Source organism: Heteronotia binoei, chromosome 4, assembly GCF_032191835.1.
Source record: "Heteronotia binoei isolate CCM8104 ecotype False Entrance Well chromosome 4, APGP_CSIRO_Hbin_v1, whole genome shotgun sequence".
Taxonomy (NCBI): Eukaryota; Metazoa; Chordata; class Lepidosauria; order Squamata; family Gekkonidae; genus Heteronotia; species Heteronotia binoei.
Genome location: NC_083226.1, coordinates 22,556,679 through 22,574,084, shown reverse-complemented (window position 1 = coordinate 22,574,084; position 17,406 = coordinate 22,556,679). Strand labels below are relative to the sequence as shown.

General features: G+C 47.5%; 1 protein-coding gene across 3 annotated transcripts in view; it reads right to left on the bottom strand.

Moving 5' to 3' along the window:
* ZYX (zyxin) overlaps positions 1-17,406 on the bottom strand; it is a 45,364-nt gene that overhangs the window by 23,069 nt on the left and 4,889 nt on the right. For 2 of the 3 annotated variants that reach the window (XM_060236945.1, XM_060236946.1), the window contains exon 2: positions 9,492-9,773. In XM_060236945.1, the coding sequence (XP_060092928.1) occupies positions 9,492-9,750 (259 nt within the window). In that variant the 5' untranslated portion in view covers positions 9,751-9,773. Of the gene's footprint in view, positions 1-9,491; positions 9,774-10,605; positions 10,732-17,406 lie in introns of those variants that run through there. The other variant, XM_060236944.1, reaches the window with a different exon arrangement.

The following is a 17,406-nucleotide window of genomic DNA, read 5'->3' as shown; positions in this document are numbered from 1 at the left end:
TGCAAGTTGAACTTATTGCCTGCAATTCGCACATTTGTTAGTTAAATTCTAGAGAATGCTATTACTCATTAGGAATTTGTTTTCCATGGTTTTCTTTGTATATTGGTGCCCAACATACCACTGAGCCTTTTTTTATTTTTTCTCAACCTGGAGGATGGCATCCCTTGCTGCTTGGGGGTCCTTTGGTAGAAAGGTGGGGGGTAAATTTTTAAAGTACATTAATACAGAGGTCCCCAACCTTTCTGGCACCAGGGATCGGTTTTGTGGAAGACAATTTTTCCAGGGAACGGGACGAGGGGAGGGGGCAATGGTTTCGGGATGATTACAATTGTACACTTTATTTCTATTAGTTTGCTGTGGTAGTTAAGTGTGCGGACTCTTATCTGGGAGAACTGGGTCTGATTTCCCACTCCTCCACTTGCAGCTGCTAGAATTAGCTTGGGTCAGCCAGAGCTCTGGCAGAGGTTGTCCTTGAAAGGGCAGCTTCTGGGGAGAGCTCTCTCAGCCCCATCCACCTCACAGGGTGCCTGTTGTGGGAGAGGAAGGTAAAGGAGATTGTGAGCTGCTCTGAGACGCTGAAATCTGGAGTGGAGGGCGGGATATAAATCCAATGTCGTCTTCTTATTTTTATTATTACTACGTTGTAATATATAATGAAATAATTATACCACTCACGGCCCGGTCGCTAACAGGCCACGAATCAGTACTGGTCCACGGACTGAGGGTTGGGGACCCCTGCTTTAATGGATCCCTACATATGTTGTCTCAGAAGATCCTTCAGGAAGCAGATTCATTTTGCAGCCTTTGACAGCCGTATCTCACACACTCCCAAGCGGTGGTCTTTACAAATGGAAGCCGCAAACCTCATATCGCATCTTTGAAGCCTCCAGGGAAGCAAGATGTTCTGGCTACCGACTAGTGTCTGGGGGAAAGACAAGTTCCCAGAAATGCAGAAGCTGATAATCTCTACTATAAACCAGGGGTGGCCAACGGTAGCTCTCCAGATGTTTTCTGCCTACAATTCCCATCAGCCCCAGCCAGCATGGCCAACGGCTGGGGCTGATGGGAGTTGTATGCAAAAAACATCTGGAGAACTACCGTTGGCCACCACTGCTATAAACCATAACAGCTGACATTTCCATGTAAGGCCAACCAGAGATGACCAAAACATAGCTTTAAAGCTGCACAGTACGTTAAGGAAAGTTACAAAGGAGGAGTCATTATTTAGGGTCCTTTCGCCGGTGACGAACATCAAAGATGGAGAACAACATTTTGTCATTGTGCTGCGTGCCTCTGTAAGGGACCAAACTAGGCAGGCCTATGAGGTTTGTTTGTTTGTTTGTTTTTAAAAAAGCCATTTCAAGAAGAACATCCACAAAGCCTGCAGAACAGAGAAAAGGTCAAAAGTGACAGTTATTTGAAGCCTGAAAAGCCAGTGATACAGGCAGACTGAGTCTGGAGACTACCACTTCAGACTGCAGTTAAGGGCACACATGACTTCTGCAAAGGGAATCCCACATAGAACCAGTGTGAGCCTCTGTAATGTGTGGGATGAAGGCCCAGGTTCAAATCCCGACTCTGCCATGGCAACTTACCATGTGACCCTGAGTTAGTCATTCTCTCTCAACCTACCTCACAGGACTGTTCCAAGGATAAAACATGGGAGAACTTGGGGTGGAATTCTAGCAGGAGATCCTTTGCATATTAGGCCACACACCCCTGATGTAGCCAATCCTCTGAGAGCTTACAAAAAAAAAAGCCTTGGAAGCTCTTGGAGGATTGGCTACATCAACAGGGTGTGTGTGGCCTAATATGCAAAGGAACTCCTACTAGAATTCCACCCCTGGGGGAGAACCATGTTTGCCACCCTGAGTTCTAACTAGGGTTCTAACTAGAGTTAAAAGAAACTCTCTTAATTCTTCTTTACCCAGCTGCTCCCTGAAATCAAACCATCTTTTCCCTCTTTTTTTAGGAATCTGGAGCAGGGATGGGCATGAAATGAATTACTAATCGAAATTCGTTCCTAACTGGGCCCAGTTTGTGGTTCGTGCCCATCCCTATATGAACCTCCAATGCAGTTTTGGAGGTTCATAGCAGGAAGCATGGGGAGGGGGTGAAAGGGATCGCCAAAATGACATGGATTATTGCAAGCCATCCCAGTGATGCCTCTTACTCTCCTCCAACCTGCTCCCACCATTCTTTTCAAATGGGTTTTGGGACTGCAATGTTCCCTCTACACTGTGGAGTCTTGTAAGTAAAACATTCTACTTGGTGAGCTACTAGCTTTAAAATTGTGAGCTCCTGCATCAGTTAGTTTGCTCTGGGGCCATTTTTCCTGAGCTAAGGCAAAAATGTGTGAGCTGGAGGCTAAAAAATGATGAGCTAGTTCACATTAACTCAGCTTAGAGGGAACATTGATTGGGAGATCTCCCCCCACACACACACACTTCCATTCTGCTAGCCTTGGGGAGCCACCACTAGCAGAAAGGAGGGAGGGAAGATCAACAAACCTTACAAACCCAAATTAGTTCACGAAGTGGTGAAGGTTCATCCCCGTTCGTGAAACCTCCCGAAACACAAATCAAGACAAACCTCCATTTTCCCAGTTTGGGACCATCCCTAAGGAGTCAGTTTTAAACCCATTCCATTTCAGAGGCAGGCACCGTCTTCCCAAACCTTCCTATCTCCTCCTGCTAGAGCACATCTTGTGGTGAGGAACATAAAGGGCTGAAGTCACAGAGTGGTGCATTGATTGTTCTTCGAAGAGGAATCCCTGTTAAAGATGACAAACCCCACTTTTGAAAAGAGAATAAGAAGAGGGAGGGAGGGAGGGAGGGAGGGAGGGAGGGAGGAAGGAAGGGAGGGAGGAAGGAAGGAAGGAAGGAAGGAAGGAAGGAAGGAAGGAAGGAAGGAAGGAAGGAAGGAAGGAAGGAAGGAAGGAAGGAAGGAAGGAAGGAAGGAAGGAAGGAAGGAAGGAAGGAAGGAAGGGAGGGAGGGAGGGAGGGAGGGAGGGAGGGAGGGAGGGAAAGAGAAAGAAAGAGAAAGAAAGAGAAAGAAAGAGAAAGAAAGAGAAAGAGAGGAATTCCACTCCCCATAGCAAGAAGAATTCTATCATAGCCATTGCCTCCACATGCTACCTTTCTTTAGAGAGGGTTGAGAGGTTTTTTGGCACAGAGAAGCATTTGATCAGGGGAGCCCACAAGCGGTACGCCCAGCACAGCCTCAGCCTCTTAATGATGCCTGCTCAGGATTCGTCAGCAGTCAACTTCTTCAAGAAGATACTTGGACCAGGAATGAGAAAGCAAATCAGGAGCCAAGCTGGCCTCTCCACAGCCTGTTTTGCAATTCCCAACCTTGGCGTGTTGGAAATATTTACAAGAGCAATTGGGAACCCCGTTCTCTGGAGAAGAGTACTGCTGTCCAAATGAAGACTGAGCCGAGGAGAAAACAGCAACCTAGCAAACAGGGCTGCAGGAACAGATAAGAAATAGGAGGAGATTCAGGAAATCGATGATCTTGGCCAGGCATGCACTGCTTAATTAGCTGACTGTTACATCAAGGCTGAATATTCCCGGAGGGTGGATGGCAAGCAGAAAGAAACAGAGGAACCAAGAAATCAAGATGCACCTATCATGAGTGCAGACACAGGGTGAAGGCAACACAAAGAAATGCCTCATGACGCAGCAGTGACCCTGTTCTAAACAAAACTCAAATATTGTGGGAGAAATATTTCACTGGGTCAAGTCCTACAACAGCAGGGCTCCCACTCGAGCCAGTAAATCCAGATCAGAGGTGTCAAACATGCGGCCCGGGGGCCAAATCAGGCCCCCAGAGGGCTGCTATCAGGCCCCTGAGCAACTGGCTGTCATCTTCTTCCTTCTCCCTCTTTATTGCTTCCTCCTGCATCAGCTTGCTTTGCAAGGCTTGCTCAATTGCACAGGAGCTACAGAGCAAAACCTCTATTTTCTCCATTGGCTGAGTCTCCTCCCTTGAGGAGGAAGGGAGAAAGGCAGAGCTTGCTTTGTCAGGCTCTCTCAATCCCACAGCAGAGCTACTGAGCCAAGCCTCCCTTTCTTCTATTGGCTGAGGCTCCACCCCTCCTGGTCCCCTGGGAAAGGAAGGAGAGAGCCAGAGCTTCCCTTGCCCAGTTCCCTGGATCCCATGGGAGAAATACAAAGAAACCACCTTTAAGACCAAAAAGTGCTAATGTTTTTAAAATGTTTTATTTAAAAAAAAAAATTTAAAAAATAAACAACACTAATTGTGGTTGTCTGTGTCCTTTATAAAGTTTATATCTCTGCTACCTAATCTTAAATAGATACATATATGACCTAGCCCAACAAGGTCTCATTTATGTCAGATGTGGCCCTCCTAACAAATGAGTTTGACACCCCTGATCTAGACCCTCCATAAGCATGCTTAAGATTGTAACCTTCATCTTAGCACAAAGCAGTTCATCTATACACCCTGATTCTATAAAGAGAACCTCTGCACCGCCCCATATATAGTAATAATAGAGGATAGACCTGTGTATATAGTGCTAAAAACTGTTCTTGGATTGTGCCACTGTGTACTGGAGATGGAGAGCCACAAATTCAGATGCTCCCCAAAAAGATTGCTTCCAAATGTCAGGAAAAAGGCAACACTAAGGTGAGGGTTGGATCTGACATAAATGAGGGTGAGAGTCGGATCTGACATAAATGAGACCTTGTCAGGCTGGGCCATGTGTGTCGTAAAATGCAATCCCAGGTAACAGAGATATAACCTTTATAAAAATCACAGACAAACACAATTAAAGATTTTTTTAAAACTTAAAATAAAATATGCTTAAATGATTAGTGCTCTTGCATTATTTTGTTTATTTAAAAGTTTCTGACACCTCTTGCTCTGAATTATTGCATCAAAATCTGGAGACAATGTCTGTTCTGTAGCAAACTTGAGTATGCTGTTCAGGTGTGTGTCTGTAAGTCTGCTTACAGAAATCTCACGGTCAGTGCTTTGAGCCTAAGACCCAGGGGGAAGCATGAAATGACTGGACATTGAGAGCTTTTGTACATAACTTGCCTCATGCGCTAGTCAGCCAACAGGGAAAATAGAGGCTTTGTTCTGCAGCTCCTGTGCAATGAAGCAAGCCTGGCAAAGCAAGCTATGATGCAGAAAGAAGTAAGAGAGAGAGAAGGAAGCCAATGACAGTGAGTTGCTTGTGGGCCTGATAGGAGCCCTCCGAGGGCCTGATTCGGCCCTTGGGCTGCACGTCTGACACCCCTGTTCTAATCTATAATATGAAGCTAGTCTGTATGTAGGGGGCATTCCCATATGCAGTTCCCCATGTAGTGGTACAGTCCAAGAACAGTTTCACTACATGTATGATCTGATGTTCCCCTATGGGCAGGCCTCAGACTTCAGCCACAGGCCCTCACTGAACCTGGGGTTCCTTCCAGAATGCACATTCCTGGCCATGAGAATGGCTCATTTAAGACGTATCAAAACGGTATCAAATCTAGCTCAGACACCTAAGGTCTGTAGTTCATTACATTCAACAGGATCTCTCAGCAGTCAACGATCTGGTGAAATGGAAGACTAGTGAAAATAGGCTTCACTAAAAGTTTCTATCCCACTCACCCCTCCAGTGAGCTCAGGGCAGCACACATGGTTTATTTTTAAGTCTTTTATACCCCACCGTTCTCCTCAATGGTATGACGAAGTTGCTTACATGTATCTCTCCTTCTCCCTCATTTTCCACCCACAACAACCCTGTGAGGTAGAGGTTGGGGTGAGTTTGTGTGACTGGCTAAAGGTTACCCAGCAAGCTTCCATTACCAAGCAGGGATCTGAATCCAGGATTCCGAGATCCTAGCCTGACACTCTTAACCACTACCTACCAGTAGCTCAAGTTTTCCCTTCTCCATTTGATCCTCAACAATTCTGCAAGGTACTTTAGCTGCTGGAAAGTAACTGGTCACTCAGTGAGCTTCACAGTAGACTGAGGATTTGAACATGGGTTTCCCAAATCCTAGTTTGACATTCTAACCACTGAACCAATGCTAGCTCAGTATACAGTCAAGTGCTTCTACTTTGGTACCATAAATATTTTCACACCCTGATCCAGCAGAAACGCACACCTACATAACTCAAATTCGCTTGGGCCTGAGGAGAGAAAAGTCACACAGGACTTAATTTGAGACATGTGGAACAGGGATTCTAAATGGAAAGCCGTGTTAGGCTGTTGTAGTAAATATAAGCTTTCCTTAGAACAGGAGTGGGGAACCACTGTCCCGAGGGTCGTATACGGCCCTCGAGGTCACTTGGTGTGGCCCTCGGGGATTGCTGGGCCGAACCGAGCCATATGGAAGCCTCTCTGGGGTCTGGCTGGCCAGCGAGGATCGTGGGGCCCAGCCGCGCTGTGCAGCAGCCTCCCCAGGGCCAGGCAGGGATCACAGGGCCCAGATGTACTGTGCGGCAGCCTCCCTGGGGCCTGGCTGGCTGGCCAGAATTGCTGCAGGGCCTGGAAAAGTTACTGTCACAGTTCAGTTTGCACTTGATTATCCTAGATGGTGTGGCCTAATATACTAATGAGTGTGTGACCTAATATGCTAATATTAGGGGATGTGGTCTAATATGCTACTGAGCTCCTGCTGGGCTTTTTCTACAAAAAAAGCCCTGGAGCTATGCATTTGCCTAGGGCAGCGGGCAGTGAGTGTGTGTGTGTGTGCGTGCGTGTGTGCGCCAGATTTGGCTTTCCCCACATGACTTCAAAATAGAAAAACAATTATTTGCATTAATTTTGCTGGCCTGAATCATTCTCCCTCAGCGGAGCACTGTTTTTTAAGTTGATAATTTTTTATGGCCCGCGAATGATGTTATAAATATCCATATGGCCCTCGGAAGAAAAAAGGTTCCTCACCCCTATCTTAGACGACAGGCACCCTTGGAAGACTAAAATCCTTGTTGACAACCTCACAAAGCAATCCCCTCAGAGGAAAAAAGGTGTGCGCACAGTAAACTGAAGAGATTGTGAAATTAAGGGGCAACACAAGCAGAGTGTCACATTTCTATACAAAGACTGTATCTTTCCCCTTATGGTGGCATGCTAAGGTAAAAATCAGAAGTGAGTCCCAACTTCCCAACACTGCCGATAAACATAAGAGGGGCACTTACTTTCTGCAGTGGGAAAGTACATCTTAGGGCCTTTTAAGAGCAGTAACTGAAGCAAAAAAACAAAAACTCAACTAAGGGTTCAAATAAGCTTCCCTCACACTGAATGAGGCATGAAGCAACCAAAGCCCTTTTCTCACTAACTCTCCACCACAAGTACGCAAAGTTCCCCTCAGATGTTTCATGAAAATAAATGCAAGCTTGAACCAGGGCCTTGCGAAAGCCTTTACCCTCCCCAACGCTTTCCCTTTAACTGACTGGCAGAAATAGGACATTTAACCATGTTCTTGGGCCTGCCTCAGATGAGTGCTCACACGCTTCCTCTTTATCTCTTAGCGGAGAGAAGCATCGTAACACTGTGGCCGTCCTACTGTGAAGTCAAGGACATATCCTTGGGTAGCTGCCAGATCTAGCAGGACGCAAACATGGGAGTTTTAATTTCTAGGAGGCCTGTGAAGTAGAGAAGGAAGACGGCTTTCAGATTAAAGGAAATTAAGGAGAGCCAGGTCAGCAGCACTTCAAAGTCCCTGCTGAAAAGCATCTTTAAAATGGAAAGGAGCGCGTGGGGTGCTGAAAAAGCTCACCCTGACAGAATCTGTGGTAGGCTGTGGTTTCTATGTAGCAGTGATGATGGTTTGATCCACAGAAGAAAGAAAAAGATGCAGTCATTGGGGGGGGGGGCTTTCCACAGGTGCTGCTGGTCTTAGACTTTTAACCACTTCCTTCTCCTTTAGCTACACGCACAGTGTAGTATAATGGTTAGAGTCCCTGCCATCTGGGGAGTTAAGGTTCAAATCCTCACTCTGCCATGACATTTCTTCAAATCCTCACTCTGCCATGACACTTCTTCAAATCCTCACTCTGCCATGACACTTCTTCAAATCCTCACTCTGCCATGACACTTCTTCAAATCCTCACTCTGCCATGACACTTCTTCAAATCCTCACTCTGCCATGACACTTCTTCAAATCCTCACTCTGCCATGACACTTCTTCAAATCCTCACTCTGCCATGACACTTCTTCAAATCCTCACTCTGCCATGACACTTCTTCAAATCCTCACTCTGCCATGACACTTCTTCAAATCCTCACTCTGCCATGACTTCTTCCCTCATCCTCACCTAGTTTACAAGGTTGTTGTAAGGACAAGAGAGCCGAGGGGGAAAAAAACATGCCTGCCACTGAGTCTCTCAGCAAAAGCATGGGATAAAAATACATTGGACAGACATCAATATGAATCAGATACAGAGCTACAGGACCTCTGAGAATATACAGAACACCTCTCCCCTCATCCCAGAGTGATTGTAACTTGACCGCACACATTCTGAATTAAGTAGCTGGGTTTCCTCCCGAGGCAGACAGTGAGACTCCCAATGTATACACGCCCCAGTCTTGGCACCTCTTGAGTCTTTTTTAATTGCTCCTACAAGACCATCCCAAAAAGTTATCAAAGGTTATAGCTTAGCAGAATTTAAGATCATTATCCTGTACTGGCTCACGTTTTCACCGCTGTAAGTACAAAAACAGAACCAGTGAAAGGGGGAAAGTGTGCCAACAGAATATATGATTCAGAAGCAGAAAACCGTAGTTCACATTCATACACTCAACTACCGCCATAGTCCCTACTGACCTATACAGTCTATATTGCAGATTTAGAGGGAAGGCACTAGCCTTGCCATGCCCCCCCCCCTCACACACACACACACACACACACACTAGTCACTGGTGGGAGATGGGATAGGGTTGTCAGATCTCAGCTGGGAAACTCCTAGAAGTTTGGGGATGAAGTCTGAGGCAGACAGGGACCTCAGTGGGGTATAATGCCATAAAGCCCACCCTCCCAAGCATCCATTTTCTCCAGAGCGGAAATGATCTCTGTAGTCCAGAGTTGAGCTGCAATTCTGGGGGATCCCCAGATCCCACCTGTAAGCTGGTACCCCAAGCAAGTTCTAAGGCCCAAGATCACCCTCAGAGTTCCTGCCTGTGGCCCTCACCCACACTCACCGCTGCACCAAATGCATTTTAGCACTCCATACCGAAATCTGGAGTCGCTCCATTAGACCATATGGTATTCCAGAAGGGTAAAAGGTACACTCTGCAGAGAGAGGGCTTAACCCTCCCTTCCCCATGTCACTCGATTTAAAACAATCCTCACACCCAGGAGACTGTTTATTCGACTGTTGCGTCAGTCCAGAGACCTAGTGCTTCCCTCAGACAGATGGTTAAGAAGAAAGGTTCATCCTACATCCTCACATAATCAACCTGGGGCGTAATGAACAGAGACAGTTTAGGGAGTGCGCTCCCTTCAAACACAAGCCAATGTGGCAGTAACTTACCTTCACTCAGAGAAGGTGCTGCCGCCGCTGGGATCTCTCCCACCTTCCCTATCTGGGCGCAAAACCCGGCCGGCTGAGGAGGCGGCGTCTGCTCCAAACCATTCCCAGTCCCAGCCCCGCCAGCTTTAAAGGGGTTCACTTTGGGCTTGGGGGCGACGACGGGCGCAAATTTCTTCTGGGGGCTGTAGAAGCTCGGAGTGGAGATGTTGATGCTGACCGTGGAGGTCATGCGGGTTCCTGGGGCCCCTGAGGAGGACATCTTGGACTGGGCTGGCTCAGCACCTAAAAAGACAGAAAGAGGCATTCTTATTGAAACGAAGAGCCAAGATTTGGGAGAAAGCCAGGGTCTTGTACCAGACCAGAATGCTGCAGGCCACCATTCTAAGGGGTGAAAGGAATCAAAGACAAGAGGTATGGAGCCCCTGACCTACATAGCCCAGGCAAGCCTGATCTCATCAGATCTCAGAAGCTAAGCAGGGCAGACCTTGGCAACTACTTGGAAGGAGACCTTCAAGGAATACCAGCAGCCACACGGCAGGGGCAGGCTTTATTCAACCACCTCTCTGAATATCCTCCAGGCCCCCAGTAACGGTCAGTCACCAGAGACTGCCATGACTTCCAGGGGCACACACTCAAACATGCACACACACACACAGAGTCACAAAAAGACAAGGGCAAGGAGAACCAGCGTGCAAGGAGCAGTGAGTAAAAACCGGACACCCTCCAGCCGATTTGTAGGGCTAGACAGAAGCCAGGCCTATAAACTTACTTTCTGTGTACACGGCAGAACATCAGTTCTTTATCATGGAGGGAGGGAGAGAAAGCTGAACAGATCTCACAGGGAGAACCAAATTCATGGATGCAGAGAAGCAATCTCTCAAGGACCGACTTAGCAATAGACAAAGTTGATGCTCAGACTAAAGGGCATTTTCAAAAACAACAACTGGAGGGGCTCTCGAAGACTCTGCTCAACTCAGAGTTCCTTGCAACCAGGGAGGGTGGGCGACCAGCTCTGTGGAGCTGCTGGCATGGCTGCCTCCTCCTCTTCCCCAATTCCACCACAACCCACTAAGTTGCTGGAGGTCCACCCCCCCCCCCCTCCGCTACACCTTACCTCAAGGCCTTTCGCCTCAGCCGGTCCACAGAGAGGTTCTTACAGCAGGAGTGGAACAAAAGGAAACCTGGCAGATTCCTCAGCAGTGTCATCGGAGAGCAGCCCTCTGGCACTCCCCCCCCTCCCTTCCCCCAGCTGCACTCTTTCTGCCCGGGCAGCTGCGATTGCGCCCTGCCAGTCCCCCTTGTCACAGTGGCCGGAGACCAGCGCTCCTCTACTCCAGCATCTCCGCCTGCTCCGCCTCCCTCCCCGCAGGAAGCAGCTCCCAGACCCAGCCAGCCTCGCTGACACGTTCCTGGAGTCACACGCCTCCTTTCCCAGCCCCGGCTACACGGAGAGGCTGTCCTAAAGCCCGCCCGTCCCACTGCTGGTCTTTTTATTTGCAAGCAAGGGAGACCAGAAGGCACGTAGGTCAAGGGATCGCCGCTGTTCTCGCTGACACGGGCCTCTCGTTCAGGGCGAGGCTGGCTCAGATGGAGACAGATAAAACCGAACGCCCAGACTGCAGTGGATTGCTAAAAGGCTTAGCAGTGCAAGAACGTCGTGAAGGGCTTTTTAAAAAAGTTCAACTCCAAATGCAACACCGTGGGTGAAAGTTTCAAGCAACGCACAAGTCTGCTTCCCCTACAAACCAAGAGCCTGATTTGCCCAAGAAAGATATCCTAAATGTGTATCTGTTACAAGTGTCTCCTCTTTTATCCATGACCATGAGTGGTGCTGAGACCCAGCCCAGCCCTCACCTAACCAGCACAAAACGGTAACCTTTCCTCTGATTGGTACCCTCCACATAAACACACTCTTCACCACAAAGGTGGATACAAAGTTCCCAGCAAGAGGCTACCTCAACATGTTGGAAGGAGGCCGTTTTGAGGGCCATATCAGCCCCAAGATTTCTCTAAAGGGGAACCCACCTCTGGCGTTGTCCCTCTTTTCCAAGAGGAAGAGATTTCCCCATAGGCATAGGAGCCCCATGGCGCAGAGTGGTAAAGCAGCAGTACTGCAGTCCAAGCTCTGCTCGCAACCTGAGTTCAATCCCGGCGGAAGATGGGTTTAGGTAGCCGGCTCGAGACTGACTCAGCCTTCCAGCCTTCCGAGGTCAGTAAAATGAGTACCCAGCTTGCTGGGGGGGAAGTGTAGATGACTGGGGATGGCAATGGCAAACCACCCCGTAAAAAGTCTGCCAAGAAAACGTTGTGATCTGAGGTCAGTAATAACTCAGCGCTTGCACTAGGGACCTTTACCTTTTTAGGTAGGCCCAAGCCGGCCCAATGTCATCAGATCTCAGAAAAGAATAGCACTGGTTTATAATTTGGCTGGGTGACCTACAAGGAAATCCAGGGTTGCTACAAAGAAGCAGGAAATGGCAAACTGCCTGAACACATCTTGCCTTGGAAACCCTATGGAATTGCCAAAAGTCCACTACAACTCAACAGTACTACACCTGAGCCTGCCTTGATGGGGAGGGCGGGATATAAATCAAATAAGCCTAACCTACTTTGTATCATCACCATAAGGACACTACCATTATCCCACAGCAAACAAAATTTTAGGCCAAATTCTCAGGCTCTAGATCAGCCATGCTGATTCCTCTGCCAGTCCCCAAAGAGCCAGCAGTTTCCAGCAACCTATAAGCCCAGTCTCAAAATGGTGCCTGCAACCGAAACCTCAAGGGCTCCCCCAAGTATCCACCGTCAACTCTACCTGCCAGCCAACAGCAGGTCTTGTTACTTCCAGAGACCGTTAAAGCCTTTTGGACCAGAACCCAGCTATTTTCAGCCCATATTTAAGACATGCAAAAGAATCGGAAGGCAACCCTCCCAGTCTGAATTCTTCAGTTGTTCCTGATACAAGCCACCAAGGCTTTTTTTGTAGCAGGAACTCCTTTGCATATTAGGCCACACACCCCTGATGTAGCCCATCCTCCAAGAGCTTACAGAGCTTTTCTTACAGGGCCTATTGTAAGCTCTCCAAGAAGACTGGCTACATCAGGGATGTGTGGCCTAATATGCAAAGAAGATGATGATGATATTGGATTTATATCCCACCCTCCACTCCGAAGAGTCTCAGAGCGGCTCACAATCTCCTTTACCTTCCTCCCCCACAACAGACACCCTGTGAGGTGGGTGGGGCTGAGAGAGCTCTCCCAGAAGATGCCCTTTCAAGGACAACCTCTGCCAGAGCTATGGCTGACCCAAGGCCATGCCAGAAGGTGCACGTGGAGGAGTGGGGAATCAAACCCGGTTCTCCGAGATAAGAGTCCGCACACTTAACCACTACACCAAACTGGCTCTCAAAGGAGTTCCTGCTACAAAAAACCTTTGCAAGTCACAAAAAAACCCACCCCGAAGAGTCTCTCTCTCTCCCATTCTGCCTGCTACCAGAGTTAGACTAGAGAAATCACCAGCTTGTCATTTCCTCTAAAGCAGCTGAGAAAAACAAGGCTGTGGTACTTTGACGTTTTCTGATCACACCTGCTGCCTGATCTAAAAAACTTGAGAAGAAATACAACCACAAGGTTATAGTGACCAAATAATGAAATAATAATAAGGCAAGGTACAGTTACAGAAACTAACAATGATTAACAAGAAGGAGTCGCGATGATAATTTATAATCATGTACATAACTGCAGTAGGAACATTTGATTGTTTAGTGCAGAGATGCTGAACTCATTTGTTATGAGGGCCAGATATGGCATAAATGAGACATTGTTAGGCCGGGCCATGTGTGTACCTATTTAAGATCAGGTAGCAGAGATATAAACTTTATAAAGGACACAAACAAATTAAATATATATATATATATATATATATATTTAAAAGAACTTAAAACATGCTCAAAATGTTAGCACTCGTTGGTCTTAAAAGTACTTTCTTTGTATTTCTCCCATGGGATCCAGGGAACTAAGCAAAGGAAGCTCTGGCTCTTTCCTTCCATCCCCAGGGGACTGGGGGGGGGGGGGGAAGAGCCTCAGCCAATAGAAGGAAGGCTTGGCTCTGTGGCTGTGCTGTGCAATTGAGCAAGCCTTGCAAAGCAAGCTATTATGCAGAAGGAAGCAAGAGATAAAGAGAAGGAAGTGGATGACAGCCATAGGAGCCCTCTGGGGGGCCTGATTCAGCCCCTGGACTGCATGTTTGACACCCCTGGTTTAGTGTTATTTATTTTTTGTAGTTGATTTGACACTAATGGAGCACCCTATCTATGAAGACTGGTTGAAGCAGGAAATTTCAAGTCGACCCCCTGCGCATCAGGACTCCTTCCTCCTTGTTGTTAATCATTGTTAGTTTCTGTAACTGCCTTATTATTATTTCGTTATTCCGTCACTATAACCATGCGGCTGTATTCCTTCTCAAGTCTGTGAGTGACCTTTCTCCGTTTTGAGCTAAAAGACGGCAGACTGGACCTAGTGAAAAAATGGACATCTGGCATACGCGAACACAGAGCTGGCCGGTCAGCTGTCTCACAAAGCCACTGACAAATGCAACCCAAGGCCAAGAGAGTTTTATTCCTTGACGCCGGCGGACTTCAGGGGACAGAGGAGGGTTAAGGACTACACTGACAGTTCCACAGTCAGAGCAGCTGTTCCCACCTCCTCCACCCCGGGACAATATCCTTTGGCACATGCCATCCGTGGCCACGTCCTCCCGCAGCTGTTCTGCCAATCGCCTCCCTCTCGCCTGCTTCGCCAACGACCTCAAACCCTTCCAAGGCCATTGTCAGCTGATGAACAAGGAGACTGAGGCTGTTTTAAAGATCACGGCTCTGGCTGTCGTCAGGGGCCCTTTTGTAGAAAAAGAGGTGCCAGAGCCCATTAGCGCAACTCGTTTGCGTAACTCTTGCATATGCCACGCACCCCTAACATTACCGGAAGGTGTGCTAAATTATATCAGCTCAGCATCTACCTTAAAATGTTTCTTGAATTAGAATTGTCCTAATAAAACCTTACGCCCATCCAGTGTTCCCTCTAAACTGAGTTAGCATGAGCTAGCTCATAGATTTTTAGCCTCCAGCTCACATATTTTTTGTCTGAGCTCAGGAAGGATGACCCCAGAGCACAATAATTTATGCAGCAGCTCACAACTTTAATGCCAGTAGCTCACAAGGTAGAATTTTTGCTCACAAGACTTGCTTCTGGGCTCCATTGTTCAAACCCCCTGTGAGAATTTTGCTGAACTCTAAGATCTGACAAACTCTAGTATTTTCCCCCACAAAAAATGCAAAATACCCACAAGATATAAAGCAGACAGGTGGAAATCTTCATGCCACTGTGGTCAGTCCCATCGTACTTTTTTAAATGACTTTCTCCTATGTGGCCAGTGCACAGTGGCATGAAGAAGATTTCCATCCGTCTGCTTTATATCTTTCGGGTATTTTCCATTTTTTTTGTGGGGGGGAAATATTAGAAAGTTTGTCAAATCTTAAGAGTTCAGCAAAATTCTCACAGGGGGCTTCAACAGTGGAGCCCAGAAGCAAGTATTTGGAAAGGGGGGGTAAGAAAGAGCACAATAAAATGTAGAGGTTCTGGAGCTCCGCTCCCATGAGCTCCTGCCCAACATGAGGCCTGGTTGTCAAGAAACAAGAGACTCTACACAACGTAGACATGCATCCCAGAACTGCTGAGCTCTACTGTCCATGCCAGCCAACAGCAGCATCTGGACGGGCCTGAACGAGTTGTGGAGTCCGCCCCAGGGAAGAAATTTCCTGAGCCATGTTGCAAAATGTAGAAGACTCCAGGATTGCTTTGGCGCCACCTCACTTCCCAGCTACTTGGGAGGGACGGAGGAAGGAAATGGCATCAAGAAGGTACATAAGCGCCTTTTAAGAAACTAGGGGAATCGTGACATCTTCCATGACAGTGCCTAGGAAAGCAAGGGCTCTTAACCCAGTACAATTAAGGGGCTGATCTAGGAAAGCTTCATCCACTATCGACTGTTCACTGGGCAACCACTTCCTTGCGAGCTAACCTAGAAGAAGAAAAGAGATTGGATTTATACCCCAACTTTCACTACCTGAAGGGGTCCCAGAGCGGCTTACAATCTCTTTTCCCTTCTCCTCCCCACAACAGACACCCTGTGAGGTTGGTGGGGCCAAGAGAACTCTGACAGAAACTGCTCTTGAGAGAACAGCTCTGCAAGAACTGTGGCTAACCCAAGGTCACTCCAGTAGTTGCATGTGGAGGAGGGGGGAATCGAACCCGGTTCTCCCAGATAAAAGTCCGCGCGTTTAACCACTATACCAAACTGGCTCTCTACACCGAACCTACATAATGGGGTTGTTGTAAGAGGAGGAGTGAATGATATATACTATCCTGAACTCTTTGGAAGAAGGGTGGACTTTTATAAAAATGTACTAATAAATTTTAAAAAGCCTTCAGGGCAGCTGTCTCCTTAAGAAGAAATGCAATCTCCAACTGATTTTTGGAAAGCTGGACTGTGACAGCCCAACATACAATTTTTCAAAAAGCGCCTCCTCTCCTCAGAACTTTTACCCCTAAAAAAAAAAAAAAAAGTTTTTCAGCAGTGTTGGCAGAGGCAGCAGGGCCTGCTCCGTGGTGGCACCTATCTTAGGGAGGAAACTGACAAGGGACTCCCCACTGGAGTCCCCAATATAGTGCCCGTGGGCACCGTGGAGCCTGTCAAGTGTTCTTAAAAAATGGGAGGGGTGAGAAGAAGCTACTGGAGATTGGTGTGGCTGCACAGATTTTTTTAAAAATGTTTCTTTGATAGCAGCTGTCACCACAATACAAGGATCATCATGATATTCCTGGAGGTAAATGTGGCATACATTTTGCTGTTGGTTCCACCTCCTGTGGCAGCCAATTTGTTGCTGTGCCCACCACACTGTGTCAGAATCCCTAGGTCCCCACCGGCTCCAAAGAGCTGGGGATCCCTCTCCTCCACACATGTAGCTCCATGCAATTATTTAAGTGTGAGCTTCTAAGAGAGGGCTATGAGAGGACTGAAAGGGGCTTTTATTTTGGTTTTTAAGTATTTAAACATTTCACAATATCATAGAATAACAGAATCACACAGCTGAAAGAGACCTCCAGGGTCATCTAGTCCAACCCCCTGCACAATGCAGGGAATTCACAAATACCTCCCCTCCCCCCCACACACATACATCCCCAGCAGTGTTCCCTCTAAGCTGAGTTAGTGTGAGCTAGCTCACAATTTTTTAGCCTCCAACTCACACATTTTTTGTCTCAGTGCAGGAAAGATGACCCCAGAGCCAACTAATTTATAAAGCAGCCAAATCGCTGGCTCACTTTAATGCCAGTAGCCCATGAAGTAGAATTTTTGTTCACAAGACGCCACAGCTTAGAGGCAGTGTTCTCTCTAAACTGAGTTAGCGTGAGCTAGCTCATGCATTTTTAGCCTCCAGCTCCAGTATTTTCGCCTTAGCTCAGGAAGGATGACCCCAGAGCAAGCTAATTTATACAGTAGCTTACAACTTTCATGCCAGTAGCTCACAAAGTAGAATTTTTGCTCACAAGACTCTGCAGCCTAGAGGGAACATTGCTTAGAGGGAGTATAGATCCCTACTGATCCCTGCTTCATGCCCAGAAGACGTCAGAAAACCTCCAGGATCCCTGGTCAAACTGGCCTGGAGAAAAACAGCTTCTTTTTAAAAAAAATGCTGGACAGAGCTGGATCGGGGGGGGGGGGGTGCAGAGGAGGGTGTTTGCCCCGGGTGCCGATGGGGGGGGCGCCAAATTAGGTATGGAGTCCATTGTATTATATGGGACCATAAGACAGAATGGCCCATAAGGGGGCATAATTTTTTAATTTTGCCCCACCCCCTCAA